At 46.2% G+C, this 20,454-nt stretch overlaps 1 protein-coding gene across 3 annotated transcripts in view; it reads left to right on the top strand.

The window, feature by feature from the left end:
• Vti1a (vesicle transport through interaction with t-SNAREs 1A) overlaps positions 1–20,454 on the top strand; it is a 308,900-nt gene that overhangs the window by 252,284 nt on the left and 36,162 nt on the right. Inside the window, exon 8 of one of the 3 annotated variants that reach the window (XM_052183483.1) lies at positions 10,283–10,458. The exons of the other annotated variants lie outside the window; for them this stretch is intronic. Coding sequence (XP_052039443.1) covers positions 10,283–10,310 — 28 coding nt within the window. The 3' untranslated portion in view covers positions 10,311–10,458. Of the gene's footprint in view, positions 1–10,282; positions 10,459–20,454 lie in introns of those variants that run through there. 3 annotated transcript variants of the gene reach the window in all.

Genomic DNA, 20,454 nt, shown 5'->3' with positions numbered 1-20,454 from the left:
CATGAGTTCCTTCCTACTGTGCTCTAGGGAACCCTATGGACAAGCGCCACCGCAGAGTCCAGCCCAGCTCTGAGTGCACCTCCTCCTCCTCGTCGTCCTCCTCATCCTCGTCCTCCTCCTCGTCCTCCTCCTCGTCGTCCTCATCCTCCCCTCCCCCCCTCTTCCTCCTCGTCCTCCTCCTCCTCCTCCATCTAACAGGCCATTCACCAGCCACAGCTGCTGAAGGGAGAGCTCATGGATCCGATCTCACCCACTGCATTGCTGGAGTTCTCAAACTTCCTAATCTTTGTGCTGGTTAAGCAATGGTTGAAATGCTAGAGCAGACCTGTGTCGCTCTTTCCTTCCTTAGAACCAGTCACATCCGGAGCTTTGCTCCCTCACTTTGGGCATTCAACTCAGCCTTTTAGAGCTTCATCTAATTTGTATAAACTGCTTTTTATAATTATCCATTACAGTAGAGGTGCCTATAGTTTATATATTCTGAAAACATATTTTATAATTAAGTTAAACACAACCTGGTATACTTCATATAAAAGCTAGCAGATAGACCATGGTCACTTTATCTGTACCATGCAGCCATAGAGTGTATATGCAGTAAATTATCAACTGTCTAACAAGTCATTTGAAAAAATTCCTTTGCTAGGTTCTGATATCTGAAAGAACTAGACAGGAAACCCGTCTATTTTGAATATTATCATACCTGCGTCCATGATCAGCAGCCAGAAGGAGCAGCTGTCACCCACATCCCTGTTCGCAGTCTGTAAAGGGACAGAGTTTAGATTTTGTTTTGTGAGATTTCCCCTGAAGCTGCTGCTCACAGATGGAAATACTGTAAGCAAGCGTCAGGAAAGGACTGTCCCAGACAGGAGTGGTGGCCCCACGTCTGTAACCCAGCCGGTTGGGAGGCAACAGCAGGCCGACGACCGCCCAGACCTGCCTGGGCGAAACAGAGTTGTCTCAGAACAACAAAATAGTAAACAGTTTCCCACTAGGATAAATCTTTACTCTTGAAAAAAAAAAACTATGCTATCTGTAATCTAATACGGGTTTGATAGCATATTCTGCAGTTTTTGATAAGAATTTCCCCCATCATTTTTCCAGCGTCCATTTGCAAATCAATTTGGTGATGAAAATTAGCTATTTTCTCCAAGTCTGGGAGAAGAGAAAAACTATGCAGAGGCAAGGGGACCCCACATTCAGGCATGTGCTCTGCCTGCCCAATGGAGGCAGAGCGGGGAGAGTAAGCCTGCGCCCTGTGAAGATAGTTATATGAGAAGAATGTTTTAGTTCTTTCTCTCCATAGATGGGAAAGCCTCAGTTTCAGGCTATATCCATGACTTTGTAGGGCTATAAAAAAAAAAAAGAAAACTCTCCCAGGACTAAACCCTTGAGGTCAAACCATCAGAGAGGTTCCAAGCATCCATTCCAGGGTCAAGTCTAAAACCACAAGAAGTCTAACAGCACAGGTAGTATCTAGGAGGTAGGAATAACCTCACTCATGTCTTCATGCAACTGGACGTGGCCCCTAATTCTACAGGACCATGTCAGCAGGATTACTAAAAACAATCAGGTTGGCATTGTTTTGGGGTGTCTAGCTTCTGCATAAACAAGGACACATTGGACAAACATTGAGCCCAGAACAACAGACATTCGTTGGGAGGGACAAACAAGCAGAGAGGAACGGTTGGCCTCTCAGGAAGTCATGAAATCTCCTTTGTAAAGCACAGTCATATTTTTGTTCTTACTTGATTTAACACTCCAGGAATTTAGCCCACGCCAGCTGTGAGTCTCAGAGCCCCTGCTCATTAAAACTCTCCTCTCTCCACCTGGCCCCGTTCTACTGTTACTGACTGTCACCTGCCTATTGACCCCCAATTGTCTGTGTAATTCTAGAATGTGCCTGTTCAGTTCCTCCACAGTGGTTCTTTTTATTCCTGCCCTTTACATATGCGTCTTAGTATGTGATAGCCCTTACTGGCATGGAGCATGCTATGTAGACCAGGCTGAATTTGAACTCATGGCAATCCACCTGTCTCTGCTACTAAGTGCTGGGTCATAGGTATAAGCTACCATGCCTAGTTTCAGAAAAGCTTTTATTATAATAGCATATTGTTTTGTCTACGAAAGTAAAAATGAATTTTGGAAATTTTGGAGAATTCCAAAAAGTATATTGGAAATAAAGTGTGACAAAAGTAATTGCGTAAGCTGCATGTTACACTACTGTTAAAGTATCACTGACATCAAGCTGCTGGCATTTCCCACATATCCAAAGTCATCCCAGACACCGGAGGCAGCTAGGAAGTGTCTGGAGTCCACACCACTCCCGTCAACCACTGCTACATCTCTGTCCCAGGCACCCGACAGTCACCTTGGCTCTGGGCATTCAGGAGCTGCCAGCATGGGCAGTGGGGGCTGGCGCACAAGGTGGGGGCAGTGGGTTAGCATCGGTAGCATTAGGAAAGAGGAAGTTCCTCACAATTTTCCCAAGTAGACACTATACATTTCTCAATACAACCTTCCACTACAAATGCTTAAACAATGTGTTCATAGGATCTGGGGGCTAGAACTCCCAAGAAATTTCTCAGAATTTGCTAGAAAATGAGCCAACTTGTCTTGAGGAGAGGTCTCTGTTCACCAAGGCCAGGGCAATGCTGTCTACCTTTAGGACCTGACTCAGGTCTGTGAGGAGGAAGAGGCTAGAGATGCCCAGAAGTCTTCAGAACTGGTCCTTCCCGCCCACCAGGCCTGCCTGTGGAGCAAACATCCCTGCACGGAGCAGTGCCCATAACTGAATTACAGAACAGCCATCCGTTACTCCCAAACCGTTTTCTGTCGTTTAATTAGAAAATTCATCTTATTTTGCCTTCAGGCCCTGAAGCCTTATTGCATTTGCACATATTTCAAAATGTTTCAAGTACTGACCAGATAACATTAATGACTATATTAGATAGGCAAACGCTTTTAAACAAAAAATAATAAACATCCTTGTATGTGTGTGTTTAAAAAAAATGTTAATTCCGTCTGGAGCCAAACAGGTAATTTCCCTTCAGCCCTTTTTTCAGTCAGCTAAGACAGGTCGGGCTGGGAGAGCAGTCAGCCTGTCTGCAGACCAGCTTGCCTTGCATACCAGGCCAGAGTTTCTTCAGAGACAGACATCGGGATGATCTGATTGGCTGGCATCCAGAGCATGCTCACAAGGGCCTCTTTGATGAAAGGGTTCTTGGTTAAGTACTGTACCAAAAGCAGCCTGCCACCCTCCTTTCAAAGATAGCCATTTAGAGTAATTCCCAGAAAGGGAAAGAACAGCGAGGAAAGGAGAGAGGGGAGGGAGTGGGGGGAGAAAGAGCTGAGCTACAGGGTTACCACAATAATTACACTGCGTGGCCGGAGAGGGGGAGTTATTACAGGTAAACTGCTGGATGTTGAAGGAGCTGGCTGGCATCTCAGCAAGAACATAAGGAATGTGCAATTAAGCTCATTAAAACATCACCATTATGCTTATCAATCTTTCTCCAAAAGAGGTGGGGTGGGGCAGTGTGTCACAGCTTGACGGCCTCTGCAGATAAGGATCCAGGGTAACTAGTTGCTTCTCTCAGCAAACAAAACCAGCCACTGAGTTCCACACAGCAGTCATAGTTAGGCAGGCTGGCTCTGATAAAGAGCTCTAGGGAGAAGGGTCAGGGGCCCAGCTCCACTCTGTGGGCATGCCTCCTTTTGACGGGATCCTCACGAGAAAAGTCGGCCTTCACAGAACACCTCAGACGCTCAACACTAGTGTCCAAGGACATTCCCAAATCCCCATATGCCATGTTGAGGAGGAAGAACCTAGATGTTTGTTAATTCTCGGCTGAGCAGATGGTGTGTGTGTGAGTGTGTGTGTGTGTGTGTGTGTGTGTGTGTGTGTGTGTGTACTTGTGGAGGGCAGTCAATATGGGATGTCTTCCTCTATGTCTCCCAACCTTGCTTTTTTCTGTCACTGAACCTGGAGCTCGGAAATTCAGCAAGACTAGCTGGCCAACAGGCTCAAGGACCCCACCCCCACCCCCACCCTCCACCCCTACCTCTGACTGACTGCACTGTACTGGGGTAACTGTGCCTCCATGCCTGGCTCTTTATCTCGGTCTGGAGCATCCAAACTCAGGTCCTCTGGCCTGCCTAGCAAGCCCTTCACAGCCTGAGCCACCCTCCTAGTCCCATAAATGTTTACCAGGAGATATCCCAAGTGTGCGTGTGAGTCCAAGTGTGGCCCTGAGAACACAGCCTCCACTGAAACCGTCTAGCAAGGAGACAATAGCCAGCCCAGACTTCACTGAGAAGGACTGTCCCATGCTGAGTACTCTCCAGGGAGGTCAAGGTCCATGAGGAGCACGGGGAGGAGAAAGTTCAGCATAGTGCACCCAGTTTCCAGCCTGCTCAGGTGTGTGTTTTGGGGGTGGGGGGTGGGGTGGGTGGAGGGGGAGCATTGTCTCCCTGTGGCTTTCACTCTCACTCTGGTTTTCGGCCTGTAAATTTTCTCCCCGGCCCCTGGGAGCTGGGCGGTGTGGTGCACGCCTTTAATTGTAGCACTTAGGAGGCAGAGGCAGGCGGATTTCTGAGTTCGAGGCCAGCCTGGTCTACAGAGTGAGTTCCAGGACAGCCAGGGCTTCACAGAGAAACCCTGTCTCGAAAAAACAAGGAAGGAAGGAAGGAAGGAAGGGAGGGAGGGAGGGAGGGAGGGAGGGAGGAAGGAAGGAAGGAAGGAAGGAAGGAAGGAAGGAAGGAAGGAAGGAAGGAAGGAAGAGAAAAAGAAAGGAAAGGAAAAGAAAAAAAAGAAAAGAGAAAAGAAAAGCCCTGCGATCTGGTCCGTCCCCAAAGGCCCACACCCATATTGAGATATGTTATTCTAACCTTTTTGTTTTTGTTTTTGTTTTTGTTTTGGGGGAGTTATTTTTATTTTATTTATTTTATTTTATTTTATTTTATTGCAAAACTATATAAACAGAATTCTTGTTCACCTGTTCCCTATGGCGTGGCCACATCTCATGCCATTCAGTGTGCTTCAAGCCATTGTGTGGAATGTCCTCACAGGGCGACCTGTCTTCATCCTCTGGCTCTGAGAGTGGACGCCTGGGGCATAGTCACAAATGCCTAGGCATTTGCCCTGCCGCTGGGCTGCCAGGGTGTGGCTTAATCTTTTACAACTGGGCACCTTGTCTGCTTACAGTCTTCATCAGTAAAAAATAACATGGCCAAGAGTGGCCGCTTATCTTACATTCCTAAACCATTCGCAGCTAGCATGTCTGCAATATCTACCTATAAAACCAAAGAAATCCTGCCTGGTTCATGGCAGAATAGAACTGGCTAACCGTATTGTAGCTGAACAAATCTGAAGATTACATAGTGCCCTGGGAACCAGCAGAGTGCAAGTCTCACAGACAAAGACATGATGTGAACCAAGTGGTCCAGTCCTCCATCTTGTTCTTTCCCCTGAGTATCTATCTATCAGGATCCTCTAACAAACCAACCCCAGCAACCTCTTGTATTGTACATGTCAAGTGCAAGGTCGACCAATCTTGGCCCACAAAGGTTCTACCTGCCTGTGGATTGCAGAGACAGGCTCCTGGCTCCTGGCCCAGACTCACTCAGTCAGAACCTGCAGACTGGAATCCAGCAATCTGCATTTCATAGGCATACCTCAAGGTAGCTCTGGGACAAGAAGTGCAAGACAACCACAGCAGGACAGCTGACTGGCCTCAGCCTTGATGTTGAGCGTGTGGTGGTGCAAAGCTGGGCACCGAGGAGAGCTCTTGCCCACACCCTGGCCCCCACACCCCTGTGGCCTTGTGCTTTGCTTATGAAGGCCATTTCCTCTCAATGGGAACCATAATAGAAGATTACGCCAAAGCATGGTTGTGAGGGCGGAACAAGGTGCTGCTTTCAACTAATGTCTCAGTAATGACTCTGTGACCCACACACATTTCTCTCCATAACACCAGAGCCAGGAGCAGCCCCTCGACCTGTCGTCTGGGCTGTGGCTCAGCTCACCAGTGAGTGCCTGCTTTGTAAAGGTGGCCTACAAGATGAGTCTCCTGCCTAATGCCTTCCTGTTCCTGGCCCTAGCTGGCCACCAGAGGAAAGGTCGGGTTTAGCATCTAATTGGTAGATGCATCCTTGGTTGGAAGTCAACTGAAGAAAGACTGGAAGGGCAGAGAAGCCTGAATAGACTGACTTGGAGAGGTGTGCCTGGACGAAGCCCAGGACCCTGAGGACTGAAGGAAGCCACTTGAACTCACAGTCCTGGTCTGATCCCGCTGGTGTAAAAATGGACCTCGATGGTCTTCAGATGGAAACTTCGGTTTCAGGGTTCACTCATTAGCTCCCGTTATTTTGAGCTGCTAATAAACCCCACCCAATCTTCATCTTACTCCCCTAGCAAGTTCAGTCAGTTCACAGACAATAGTTAGCCAATGCTTAGTGATTCTGCCTGGAAGCTAGTTTGGTTAGAAACACATAACAGGTAGTTCAGCTGCAAACACTGCCTAGGGGCTTCGTTTCTGTTTCTCAAACTCAAAATAAGCTCTATGTATTTAGGGGATCCTCCCAGTCACCCGCATCACCCGCTCAAAGTGTGGAGAAGTTGTGCTTGATTGGTTCAGGAAGCAGAGTCAAAGGAATTATATGTTCCCAGCCTGACCCCACCCCAATGTTGCCATGTGTCTTTGCCCACCCCCAAGTCCTAGACCCCCATGATACCCCCATGATACACATTTCCTCAGTCTCTTCTCTGTCCATCCACTCCCAGCATTCCTGTATCAGAAAGCTGAGAGTGCAGCGACTTCAGCATTCTTGGACTGCTTAGCAAGTGACAGAGGATGCTGGAATCCAGTGAAACAAACCAAAAATGCACCTCGGAAACACAAGCCAGGAAGCTTCAGATACGGGAATAAGGCCGTCCAAGCTTCAGCCGTCTCATCCCAAGGCACAAAGACGCCATAGACAAAGGGGCACAGAGAAGACATACAAGAAAATCCACGGAAGTCCACATGAAGGAATAAAATCTGACTGAGGACAGTAGAGCTGTCCCAGCACTCTGGTGACAGGAAGAAGATCAGGGTCCAAGGACACTTTTGCTACATGGCAGGTTTGAAGCCAGTCTGTGCTGATATGTGCTCTATCTCAAGAAGGAAGGGAGGGAGGGAGGAAGGGAGGGAAAGGAAGGAAGCCAGGCAGGAAGGAAGGAAAGAAGGAAGGAAAGAAGGAAGGGGAAAAGGCAGAAAAGTCTTGAGAAAATAGATGTATGAACAAGCTCAGTCTATCTTATTCTACTCTAAACTTTTAAAAGACAATGTTGAGACTCAACACACAGGGTTATATTTGTGGTACGATGATTCGCCCCACCCTGTGTGTCTCTCTGTCTCTATCTCTAAAGTCTCTTTGTCTCTGTCTCTGTCTGTCTCTCTTGAAGGCTGTGTGTGTGTGTATACACATGTGCGTGTGCATGTGTGTGTCTGTGTGTGTTTAGTGTGTTAGAGCACGGCCAGAGATGAAGTTTAATTTTAAGAAAAAATGAAAAGTCAGAAATAGTGCAGACATGTGTTGATATCCATGATACTAAGTTTACCTCTTATGTATAAATACAAAAAAAAAAAAAATAAGACATCAACCCTGTTCCCTCTTAGTGATAACTGAAGCAGGCAGTTGCACATGTGAGCAGTAAGGTTTCCTTTTAAATTTATGTTCAAAAACCTAAAGTCTTCTTCTTCCTTAGGCCCATGTATGCCGTAGTTGTCAGAATTGAGGACTTGGCTGCATCTTAAGAGAGTGATTATGAGATCTTTGCTTTTCTATAAGGTGAAAACCTGGAAAATTATGATGCCACGGCAATGTTTGCTGACTTGATCACCCTGAGATTGTGTGGGGCTTATCTCCTGTGGTGATCAGCTTGGCCCCCTTACATAGAGCTGTCTTAACACACATCTGCCGGTAAGATGTGTTTTCATTTAGGCCTAACCTAACAGCTTTGGGATTACCCCTCAAGACTCTATCACCAGGCTTTTGTACAAACAAGGAGCATTCCACAAAACCCCCATTATAGTGGTGGCGAGGGGGGTGTTGCTGGTTGGTTGATTGAGTTATGATTGTGTGGGGAACAAATAAAGGCTTTCTTTCTTAAACAGTTATGTCTTGCTCTCGCTAATAATGCCTCATTTTCTCTTAAAACAATATTTACACAGCCTGACATTCTTACTGTCAGTGCAGTGCGCTGCCTCTGAGCTGAAATAAGTTTCTAATCCTACGAGCTGGACAATCAAGTTCAGTTCCACACAGCCGAGTTTCAGTCCTGTTGTATTGCTCACCAGTGACAGGGAGCATGTTCCCCTTCACCCAGGGAGAGATGAACAGATACTAGATAGGGAAATAGACAGCTGACGGGCACGATGGGTGGACAGATGATGGAATGAAGGATAACTACATGCATCTCTATACATGTAGAGATTTGTTACTGTAAGGATTTTCTTTGTTTTCTGAACATCTACCCTGTGAGTTCAGTAGTCTTACAATGAGCATCATGATGCACTCATTAACAGCCTGACAGAAGGATACTGTCTCCTTCTTCCTGTCCAGAGAAGATCAATGGTTGTTGTACGAGACATGTTATAATGTTATTTTCTAGATTTAAAGTTTATTACATTTTGTTATTCATGGGAAGGGGCAGGGAGTGCTTGGACATGCATTTGGAGGTCAGAGTACAATTTTCAAGAGTCAGTTGCCTCCTTCTACCATGTAGGTGCCAGGGATTGAGTTCAGGTCTTCAGATGTGGTGGCAAGTGTCACCCACTGAGCCATCTCTCCCCACGCCCTAAGCTGTATGCAGAGTATCAACAACTAAGTGAAGTGGACTGGAAGGCTCCAGTGCTGGAGGGTGAATTCTTTCAAGCTGAGACGTGACTAAGTCCTGATCCTGAGGCTGCTGCCACTCAGATTGCCTGTGGCTTCAGGGACCACAGCCACAGGACTCTGGCTGCTCTCAGGGATGGTGGCTCTAATGGTCCACAGGATGCCCTACAGCCACAGGGTGCAAGGTTGAGCCCAGAAAAACCAGGACAGTGGCTTCCAAGGGGAAGGTGGGTGACACCAGGGGGATCACCTGCTTGATAGTTTTTTGTTTTCCTTGAGTGTTGAGGCATCAACCCAGAAGCAAAAAGATTATGTGGAGTTCATACAGTTGGGATAGAGGCATTGTTAAGACTTAGAGCAAATCTGAAGTCACTCTCTCTGAAATATCATTTTAAATATAGTTAGTTTCTGTGATTGCCATCGGGCAGGAGATTTGATTAGGGTTTTATACCTTCAACAGGATTCATCTTAATCAGTTAATTTGGCATTTAGAACAGACTGCAGGTAATTGTAATTATGTAAGGGACACATAGTCATTAGCTTCAGTATTCCACATTCTCATTAATATCTACCCAAAGAGAGTTGCATGAATGGGCATCTCACTGTTGCCTGAAAATGAATGGTTTGGGGGTTTTTAGTGGTGGTGGTGGTTGGTTGTTTTTTTTGGGGGGGGGGAGGGGGCTTGTTTTACTTGAAATCAAGGTTTATATTCTCTCCTTGCTGCCTCAAGAATTAAGTTCTATGCCCCAACAGCAGGTCCCTTAGGTGTCAGGACCACGTATGTCTCCCACACTTGTGGGGGACCAAAGCATTTAAATCTCAGTGATTCAACTCAGCCCCACCAACAGTTCTGCAGCAAGGCTAGGTTTATAATAATAGCAATGGTGGTGATAATTAATGAGAGTAACAGATCGGAGAGACAGCTAGAGTTAAGAATTCTTTCTTCCAGAGGACCTGAGTTTATTTCCAGCATCCACGTTACGGCCATCTGAAGCTTTAGCTTCCAGGGATCTGATGCCTCTGGCTTCCGTGAGCACTTATATTGACATGCACAGGCCTATATGCAGACAGACAGACAGACACACACACATCTATTAATTACTTAAATCTTTAAAATAATAATTTTGAGTTCTAGCTAGAAGATAGTTTTGCACAGCCACACAGCCTGCCTTTGGGCCCTGAAATCTCAACACCCAAACACCTCCCCCCACTTGGCACTCCGCTCAGAAAGCCACCTCCAGTGCCACTTAGGTGAGCATAGTAAATGTCTGGGTGTGCAGCCTCTTGGTTAACTGAGAATGTACCACTGGCCTCCGTCAAAGCCTCGCGCCAGGCATAGATAGCTTTGCCTGCAGATCTGCTCCACCATGATGAGGCGCTCAATCGAATTCTCCTCTCTCTGCAGGGCCTGGGAGTGTGTGGTCCTGCTTTAGCGTTGAGCCCTGCCGGCCTGCTCGCGGTTGCCGAGGTGCACAGCCCTGTGTTAGGAGAGTTCTGTGCCTTTATATCATCATCCCCATCATCTCACTGATTAAATCTCCTTCTGTAGAACCCACTTCAGATTTCTATCTCATCACAATTTAGCTCCCAGTCAGTTTTATTCAGATATACCAAATGGGTCATTAAAGCACTGTGACCTTCAGTCTTACCATTTTATTACCTACTGTCATGGAACCCCAAGAGCATGTGATGACCTTGGCTTGCACAGCCACCATCTAATCCCGGAAAGTTTATCCATTTGGTTTATGCCACAGCAGTCTTTCTGAGACCCCCATGGAGGAGAGGGGAAAGAAGGAAATGGAAATATAATTCTTTTTATTCGACATATTTTTTATTTACATTTCACATGATTTCCCCTTTTCTGGCTCCCCACTCCCCAAAAGTCCCATAACCCCCCTTCCCTACCCCTGTTCTCCCACCCACCCCTTCCCACTTCCCTGTTCTGGTTTTGCCCTATACTGCTACACTGAGTCTTTCCAGAACAAGGGGCCACTCCTCCGTTCTTCTTGTACCTCATTTGATGTGTGGATTATGTTTTGGGTATTCCGGTTTTCTAGGCTAATATCCACTTATTAGTGAGTGCATACCATGATTCATCTTTTGAGACTGGGTTACCTCACTTAGTATGATGTTCTCCAGCTCCATCCATTTGCCTAAGAATTTCATGAATTCATTGTTTCTAATGGCTGAATAGTACTCCATTGTGTATATATATCACATTTTTTGCATCCATTCTTCTGTTGAGGGATACCTGGGTTCTTTCCAGCTTCTGACTATTATAAATAGGGCTGCTATGAACATAGTGGAGCATGTATCCTTATTACATGCTGGGGAATCCTCTGGATATATGCCCAGGAGTGGTATAGCAGGATCTTCCGGAAGTGAGGTGCCCAGTTTTCTGAGGAACCACCAGACTGATTTCCAGAGTGGTTGTACCAATTTGCAACCCCACCAGCAGTGGAGGAGTGTTCCTCTTTCTCCACATCCTCGCCAACACCTGCTGTCTCCTGAATTTTTAATCTTAGCCATTCTGACTGGTGTAAGGTGAAATCTCAGGGTTGTTTTGATATGCATTTCCCTAATGACTAATGAAGTTGAGCATTTTTTAAGATGCTTCTCCACCATCCGAAGTTCTTCAGGTAAAAATTCTTTGTTTAACTCTGTACCCCATTTTTAATAGGGTTATTTGGTTTTCTGGAGTCTAACTTCTTGAGTTCTTTATATATTTGGATATTAGCCCTCTATCTGATGTAGGGTTGGTGAAGATCTTTTCCCAATTTGTTGGTTGCCGTTTTGTCCTTTTGATGGTGTCCTTTGCCCTATAGAAACTTTGTAATTTTATGAGGTCCCATTGGTCAATTCTTGATTTTAGAGCATACGCTATTGGTGATCTGTTCAGAAACTTTCCCCCTGTACCGATGTCCTCAAGGGTCTTCCCCAGTTTCTTTTCTATTAGCTTCAGAGTGTCCGGCTTTATGTGTAGGTCTTTGATCCATTTGGAGTTGAGCTTAGTACAAGGAGACAAGGATGGATCAATTCGCATTTTTTTGCATGCTGACCTCCAGTTGAACCAGCACCATTTGTTGAAAAGGCTATCTTTTTTCCATTGGATGTTTTCAGCCCCTTTGTTGAGGATCAAGTGGTCATAGATGTGTGGGTTCATTTCTGGATCTTCAATTCTGTTCCATTGATCTGCCTGCCTGTCACTGTACCAATACCATGCAGTTTTTAACACTATTGCTCTGTAGTATTGCTTGAGGTCAGGGATACTGATTCCCCCAGAATTTCTTTTGTTGTTGAGAATAGTTTTAGCTATCCTGGGTTTTTTGTTATTCTAGATGAATTTGAAGCAATCCCACTAAAATCAGGGACTAGACAGGGCTGCCTCCTTTCTCCTTATCTTTTCAATATTGTACTTGAGGTATTAGCTCAGGAAATTAGACAACATAAGGAGGTCAAAGGGATACAAATTGGAAAGGAAGAAGTCAAACTATCATTATTTGCAGATGATATGATAGTCTACCTAAGTGACCCAAAAAACTTCACTAGAGAACTCCTATAGCTGATAAACAACTTCAGCAAAGTGGCAGGTTATAAAATCAACTCAAGGAAATCAGTAGCCTTCCTATACTCAAAGAATAAGCAGGCTGAGAAAGAAATTAGGGAAATGACCCCCTTCACAATAGCCACAAACAGTATAAAGTACCTTGGGGTGACTCTTACCAAACATGTGAAAGATTTGTATGACAAGAACTTCAAGACTCTGAAGAAGGAAATGGAAGAAGACCTCTAAAAATGGAAAAACCTCCCATGCTCGTGGATCGGCAGGATTAATATAGTTAAAATGGCCATTTTGCTAAAAGCAATATACAGATTCAACGCAATACCCATCAAAACCCCTACTCAATTCTTCATAGAGTTTGAAAGAGCAATTCTCAAATTCATCTGGAAGTATAATTCTTAAACGGCCGTGACTAGAAGTGACTGCAAGGGTCTCTGCAGATATGCCAGCCCACTCCCTGAGAATGCTGCTCCCTGCCCCTTAGGAATTTTTAGATGTGCCAGTAACTCTTGGATGCTCTTGCCTGTGTGCTGTCAGGACAGCTACTTAACCCCAGCCGGTGCCTGCAGTACCTGATGTGGCTGTTGTGGCCCTGGCTGTGAACGATCTTGATCACCTGGAAGTGGAGATGACCTAAGCCCGCTTGTCCAAAACAGTGAATAAGGCAAGGCTCATATTCCGAACACAACCATCAGTTGATTTTGTTTTCACAAAAGTGGTTGGCCTTCCTGCATCTGTTCTGCTTCAGATGAGCTCAGTGTTTAAAATGTTATTTCCTCTTTTTATTATTCAGACTGGTGGGAACACTAGTCCTTCCTTAGGCTGAATGTATATAAGAACATTTTTCTGTGGATGGATGGATGGATAGATAGATAGATAGACATATATATAGATATATACACACATACATATATAAAAATAATTTTAATTAAGGTGATTTTATGTTATTAAGTACTATAATTATTGAGCCATATAACCTAACTCATCTCAGCATCATTTGGTTAGCTACATAGTATCCAGTGGTTTTGTGCATAATTTGTTTATACAGTAAATATTTGCATTATCACAAGATTATAGCTAGTACAGCGTAATGTACACTCTTGTGTTTACATGTTCCCTTGTGCACGTGTATTAATGCAAACCTTACTTCTTTGGTTGGCATTTGCTGGGCCAATTTAAATTTTCAAGCTGATGCCAATTTTTATTCAGGAAAAGCTGCACTTGACTCATTTCTACAGCAACAGTTATTCCACTGTCCTTGCTGGGCCTCAGAGCACACCTTCATCTTCACTAACCTGATAGTGAGAAGAAAGGGGCATCGTCATACCTGGTACCCCGGTTTGCACGTATGCACAATTGTGTGTGTGTGTGTGTGTGTGTGTGTGTGTGTGTTATTTGATAGCTAAGGCTAACCCTGTCAAATTGCCACTTCCACAGCCTAGTTCTAATTCCTACTTCACACTTTAGCCTGTCTATTCTATTACATGTCCTGTTAAGTGTTATATTTGTCTGGTTTTAACTTGTTGAAACATATGTATTGAGTATTTCCTGCATGCTTGCCTCTTCATGGTACTGAGGACACAGTGGCTGTAGGTGAAGCACCATGATCTCTGACCTCAGTGCAGTGGGAGAGATGGGGTCACTTTGGCTAAGGTTGAGGACATCCTGGCAGGGAGCCTGTTGAAGAGCTCTGTGGCAGGACTGAGCATGCGAGAGACACAGGACAGCACTAGGCCAGCTCTGGAGATGCAAGAGAAGGAAAGAGTATAGATGAGGCAAGGGAAAAACTGGAGGACAGTCATGATATGATGTGCTGAGGGATGTTAGGGCCTTTTACCAAAGCCAGGCTTGAAGGAAACCACAAGCAAGGAAGGAAACCCTAGGCTATGAAGAGAATCCTTTGTGGAAAGAAGCGGGAGCAGAAATTTACAGCTGACTGCTTATAAATCATGCCTGGAGTGGGAGAGCAGGACATGAATAGTAAAAGACTCAACAGGTGGCAGCCATGGCTTTGATAAGACCCAGCTCTCTCTGATAAAGGCAATTATGACAAGATAACTTTAAATGTCTGCTCACAAGCCTCCCTAAAAGCCACAAACAGGCTCAAATATCAATCTTTGGGTTTGTGGGTAGAACAGAGCCGGTGCTACAAGAACCTGGCGTCTGATGCTCACTGGCTGGCTGCTCCTAGGGCCCTCCCCTAAAGGGGGATGGATCCCTCATATTCATCCATATGGGCGTATACACATACCCATGTGACACATGCAGATTCACACACATGCCAGTGTATACGCATGTGGATATGCACACACACAGATTTGTCAGCATTGTGGGGAGCTCTGTGCCGGCTTAGTGGCAGTTGGGTGGGATAGAAGCCATGGAAGTTATAGAAGTGAGGAAGATATAACAATATTGCATTCAAGTACGTGTTCCATGTGTTTGAAATGCCCTCCAAAGCAGAGTTGGAAGGCTTGAGTTCTTAGCCCTGGAATCCTCCTAACAGGAAGTGCTGTCTGCCAGTGCTCCATCCCTGCTCAAGCCTGGCTTTTATCAGCCTTTGGTAAGGAGAACAGCTGTAGCTAGCTAGCTGTGCTTCCTTAGTACCTGGGCTCTATCCTAAGTGTGAGCTGAGCTCCTTTTAGGGCCTGGTTTTAATCCAAACCTTAATCAACTAGCCATTTTGCTTCCTAAGGGTCCCTTCCTCCCCTGAGGGCAGCAGGTAATTGCAAGCTTAATACATAAGTTAATGGTCTATTCAGTGTTAGAGTGAAATAATGTCTTACAGATTAGGAGCACAAGCCAGCCTGGCCATGGTAAAACACACTTGTAAGTCTAGCACTCAGGAGCCAAGAGGTCTGTGAGTTCAAGTCCAGCCTGAGCTATATAGTGAGAAGCTACCTCTGAGAAAAGCAGGAGCTGTGAACCTAGCTCAGCAATGACCAAGATCCTGAGTTCTAGCCTAAGCCCCAAAGATCGGGGAGCAGAGTGGAGACCCTGGTTAATATAGGAACTCCATCTACCCTTGTCTGTAGGGCATGGCAGTATTGACTAGTAAGTCTGGTGTGTATGGATCACGCAGCACAGTGGAGGAGTACACTGCCCAGTTCTGCTGATGAAAATGGTGGTCATGGTAACACTCGGGGTCTTTAACCATGTGGTCACGAACACGAATTCACCTTACAAGGACACAAAGGTGACTTGCAGGTGCATGGTTGGCGTCTGGGTCTACTTTGCAGAATGTAGTAAAGAGAGCACCTAGAGAGCACACAGAGGCAAAGCAGAATGAGGGCACGGGCCTCAGTGGTACACTGTTCCCAACTTGCCTCCCCCCATTCTGTGCCACGTGATGGGGACATTTGTGTCACAACACCAGGGCACTATGCGACTTCCTTCTTGTAGTCTGTGCTCCCCCCCACACACACACACTTCATCCTGACCCATCAAGGACAAGCCAAACCTCTCCTAGAGGCCCAGTCACAACTGTCTTCTGTATTCTGTTCTGACCTGCAATGCCTTGAAGCTCTCTATTAGCTGTTTGCAGAGAGAATGAAGTGATTTACATAATTAAAACAAATTGCTTGCCCAGTGTGACGCCCCATTGTTAGGAAACAGCAGAATGACTTCCCGCTGGGAGCAGGTCTGCCACCCTGGAGGAGGAATCTGGGTTCCACAGGCTCTGCTGCCCTGCCCAGGAGGAGAGCAGCAGGACTCTGAAGAGAGCGCCTGACAGAAGAGTGCAGGCTGAGTCCTCAGCTGCAGAGCCCAGGAACACTTGCTGTCCCCGTGACCAGCTCACCGCACTGTCCCCTAAGTAGTGCTTCTGCCTTCCACCTGTCCTGCCAGTCCAAAAGCGTCTTTACCGACTACATTGGATGGCACTGAGGAGATAAAAAAGTAGGAAACTGTATGGTTTGTGGTCCTGGAGCAGGGTGATGGCAGAGGGTAGCAGTGAGAACCCGCAGAAAGTGCTGCTGCAGATCTACCATCAGGTAGTGATGCTGCATTCCTGCACCTCCCAATTCCCTCAACCAAGTTCCCTAATGCAAGGGCATGGTGCTGCAGGTGGAGCCAGGCCAGTGCCCAGGGAGAGTGGTGAGGCGTGTGGGCAGAGCCATAGCAGACCGTGAGCCTCACGCCAAGGACAGGCACGTGCTTTATGGCACACCGCCAGCCTGGATGTCTCTCCCTGGTGGAACGCATAATGCTTAGGACTCAGTCTTGGAAGCAGGCCTGAGTTCGGGGAAAGACCCTTAGATGGGGTAGCATCTTAGCCAGGAGCCAAGGAGGAGCCACTGCAAGCAAGCCTCAGAGTAAAGAGGCAACAGGACAGCATGGGGGCATCTTGAAGAGGCTTCACAGAAGCCACCCACCGTTACCATGGGAGACCTGCAGAGGCCCGGTCCTCCAATACCTGTATTGTGTTACTGCCTCCCTCTTTGTAAATGCTGATGATTTGTAAAAATTATCACTTAAAACTAAGCAGGTCAAAGCAATGTGTCTGTCTAGGCACTCTCTAGCCACGGCAGCCAGCTGGCAGCCTCCGTTCAGACCCAGTCCCTTCCAACTATGAAGCTGGCACATTATTCTGTAAACACTTTGAATTTCAGGGGGTCCTGGCACCTAAAGAGGGCAAGAGGCTGGCCTAAAATCACCTCAAAATAGCTACGATGGAGATAGGGCTCAGTGGTTAGGAGCACTGTCTGCTTTTGCAGAGGACTCTGGTTCAGATCCCTGCACCCATATAGTGGCTCACAACTATCTGTCACTCCAAGGTCTAGGGATCCAGTGCTCTCTTTGGCTTCTGTGAGCACTACATGTGTGTGAATGCGCGCGCACACACACACACACACACACACACACACACAACCACATAAACCTTTATTTTAAACTTTCTGATAATGCTTTAAAAAGTATATCAGCCTCACCCAGTTATTGTTTGACATATAAGCAAAAATTTTGCTAAAAGGTGGCGTCTTTCTAAATAGGAAGGTTTTTTTTTGTTTTTGTTGTTGTTGTTGTTGTTGTTTTTGTTTTTGAGACAGGGTTTCTCTGTGTAGTGCTGGCTGTCCTGGAACTCACTCTGTAGATCAGGCTGGCCTCTAACTCAGAAATCTGCCTGCCTCTGCCTCCCAAGTGCTGGGATTAAAGGCATGCGCCACCAAGGCTAAATAGGAAGAATTAATCCCAAACATTATTTTCAAAGACACACAGCTCCACAGTTGACTGTCACTAACACCTTAGTTCTGCCACATTTTAAAAGTCACATTTAGTTTCTTTCCTAACCAGAAACTGTCTTCAGTAGGCTTCAGAGTGTCGGCTTTGGGGTGCAGGCACCACCACTCCTGGTTTTAAATGACTAGATTTCGGAAACTAATCAGACAGATGGGACATGGGTACAGAGAAGTTTCTGGATTCTTCTCCCTCCTCTTCTCCCTCTCCCTCTCCCCTTCTCCCTATCCCCTCCCACTCTCCCTTTCTCCCATCCCCCTCTCTCTCCTTCCCCCTCCCCCTCCAGCTCTTTCTCCCTGAGCAAGCAGGACCCGGAGGCAGGGGGTGCAAAGGCAGCATATAGAAGAAAGAGCCCACCTGTCCAGGTGCTGGGCTCAGTTAGACTCCAGATCAGATCCAGAGGTGACACTGCCACTTCTCAACTCTCTGGCCCGGGAGAAGTTAACTCAGCTAGATAATCTCTATGTGTCAGATGTTCACCAAACACTCTGTTAGATGTATGGTTTGCAGATATTTCCCACCACTCCACGTTTCTCTTGTCTTCATGAAAGCTTTTCATTATGGCAAAGACCAAGTTGTTTTCTCCAGCTGCTTCTGCTTTGGTGTCCTGCAGAAGGAACCATTGCTAAACCAGGAACAGAGAGGCCTTTTCTTCTGTTCTCCTTGAGGTTTAGGCTTGTGAGTCTTTCTTGCTGGCCTTTGATGCATGCAGAGTTCATGCTTGGATGCGGTGTGAGATAAAGGGTCAAACAGACATTTGTAAAGTCACCATTTTGAAGGAAGAAAGAGAACTCTGGGTTCATGTGGTCGTTGTCTAACAGGACCTGGAACAGCATGTCCTTCCACAGCTGAGAGCAGTAAGGACAGACCTGACTGTGCCACCAGCTCCCAGCAGCTCCCAGATGCCATCCTTGAAGGAAAGTACTCTTTTTCCCTTTCTCAGCTGAGGCGTAACATTTGAGTATCTCCACCATGGAGTGTGGTCTGATCACTCATTACATGTGTACGATGTGTAATAATGAATTCAGGGTAGTAAGTATCCTGCCTTTTCCAACATTAATCGCTTCCATGCGACATGAGCTCAAAGCATGTGGTTCTACAGCTCCCAAATGTGTTCAGTAGATTAACTAATAGCCAGTGGGACAGTATAACAGTCTCTGACGCCCCTGCCATCTCCTGGCCTTGGGGCAGAAGTTAGGAAGAAGAGAGAACTGACTTTATTCTCAGACAACCAAGACAAGGCCTCATGGCATCAACCAAACATTTCAACCCCCAAAATAAGAGAGACACATAGACACAGTGAAGGCCAAGTCCTGTGGTTAACACAGTTGCCAGGCCGAGGGCCACGCTGTGCCTGCGAGCACAAGTCCATCTGAGGGCAAACACTTGCAGTGAGCATATTTGAAATAAGTTTGGGGCAAGGGTGTTAAGTTCTTCCATTCTTCAAGTGACACATTTGACACAAGTGACATAGGAAGTACCTAGACCTCGTGCAGAATATTAGGAGGCCATTACAATGGATGAAAGTGTCTTGAGTCAATTAACTCTTATTGCCTGGAAACCGTTTATAAGAGGTCATAAATTATTGGAACAACACAATTAGAAGGCCCACAGGCAAATGAGTTTCATGTGTTATGTGTCAGATTCCCCTGGCCCCAAGGACCCATCAAATGCTGGGATATGTGTTTAAGGGGATTATGGTGCCCTGCTGTGTTCACAGGAGCGTGTTAGCATGCAACAAGGCTGGCATAGCCCAGGCTAGACCAAAACAAGGAAATGAGCTTTCCATACCTGGGAATGACACTGTCTGTGTCACAGTCAGCCAGGACTATTTGAGTGTCTTGTCCTCAACAGACACTCAGTAAATGCTGGTCATCTGGCTGAATAGTGTGGAGGGGGTCCTACAACTTTATTTGAAGTTCTTTTTTCTAACATCCACTACCTTCAATTTGTGTGTGTGTGTGTGTGTGTGTGTGTGTGTGTGTGTGTGTGTTTAGAGAGGATCTCATTATATAGTACAACCAGGCCTGGAACCCATTTTGTGATATATGTAGGTGATAAACTCATAGCAATCCTCCTGCCTTTTCGACACTGAATGTTGGTATTATAGGCACAAGCCATATTGTCTACCACTCCATCCTTACACACACACACACACACACACACACACACACACACACGTACATTTAATCCCAGACTCAGGAGGCACAGGGAGGGAGGCAGGTCTCTGTGAGTTTGAGGCCAGGTTTAGGACAGCCAGGGCTATTGCACAGAGAAACCCTGTCTCAGAAAACAAAACAAAAGCAACTGCCTCCCTCCTCCCTCCAAATAAACCTGAAGAACTGAATGTCTTAGCATTTAAAAGAATGTCTTTCCATCATGCCGCAAACCCTGAGCTATCAAGGGGGAGAGTTGGAATCAAGGAAACTTGCCCCCTATGGTAGCAAACAGTCTCTAAGGGGCCCCTTGATCTCTTCCCGTGTAAAAGAATGGCTTTGTCTGTGGGCTCCGAAGCTTAGTTTAAGGTGACATAAGACAGTGTAATGCTGGTCCCCTTGCCACCAGATCTATATATGGTTTGCTTAAATAAAGAAGTGCCCTAGAACACTTTGCAGTGATCTCAGCTAGCCCAGAGTTCTTCTCGAAGCCCGTCAGGACTCCTCTCTGCAAAGCCAGCCTTCTCCATTGCTGCCATGCCAGAAGGATTTGAGGTACGAAGGAAGCCCAAGCCTGTGAGGTTAATGATCAGCATTTTATTTTCACCATGTTGATTCTTTCAGCCCCAA

Source organism: Apodemus sylvaticus, chromosome 1 (assembly GCF_947179515.1).
Source record: "Apodemus sylvaticus chromosome 1, mApoSyl1.1, whole genome shotgun sequence".
NCBI lineage: Eukaryota > Metazoa > Chordata > Mammalia > Rodentia > Muridae > Apodemus > Apodemus sylvaticus.
Note: the sequence above shows the minus strand (reverse complement) of the source record. Positions and strands in the feature narration are given on the sequence as shown.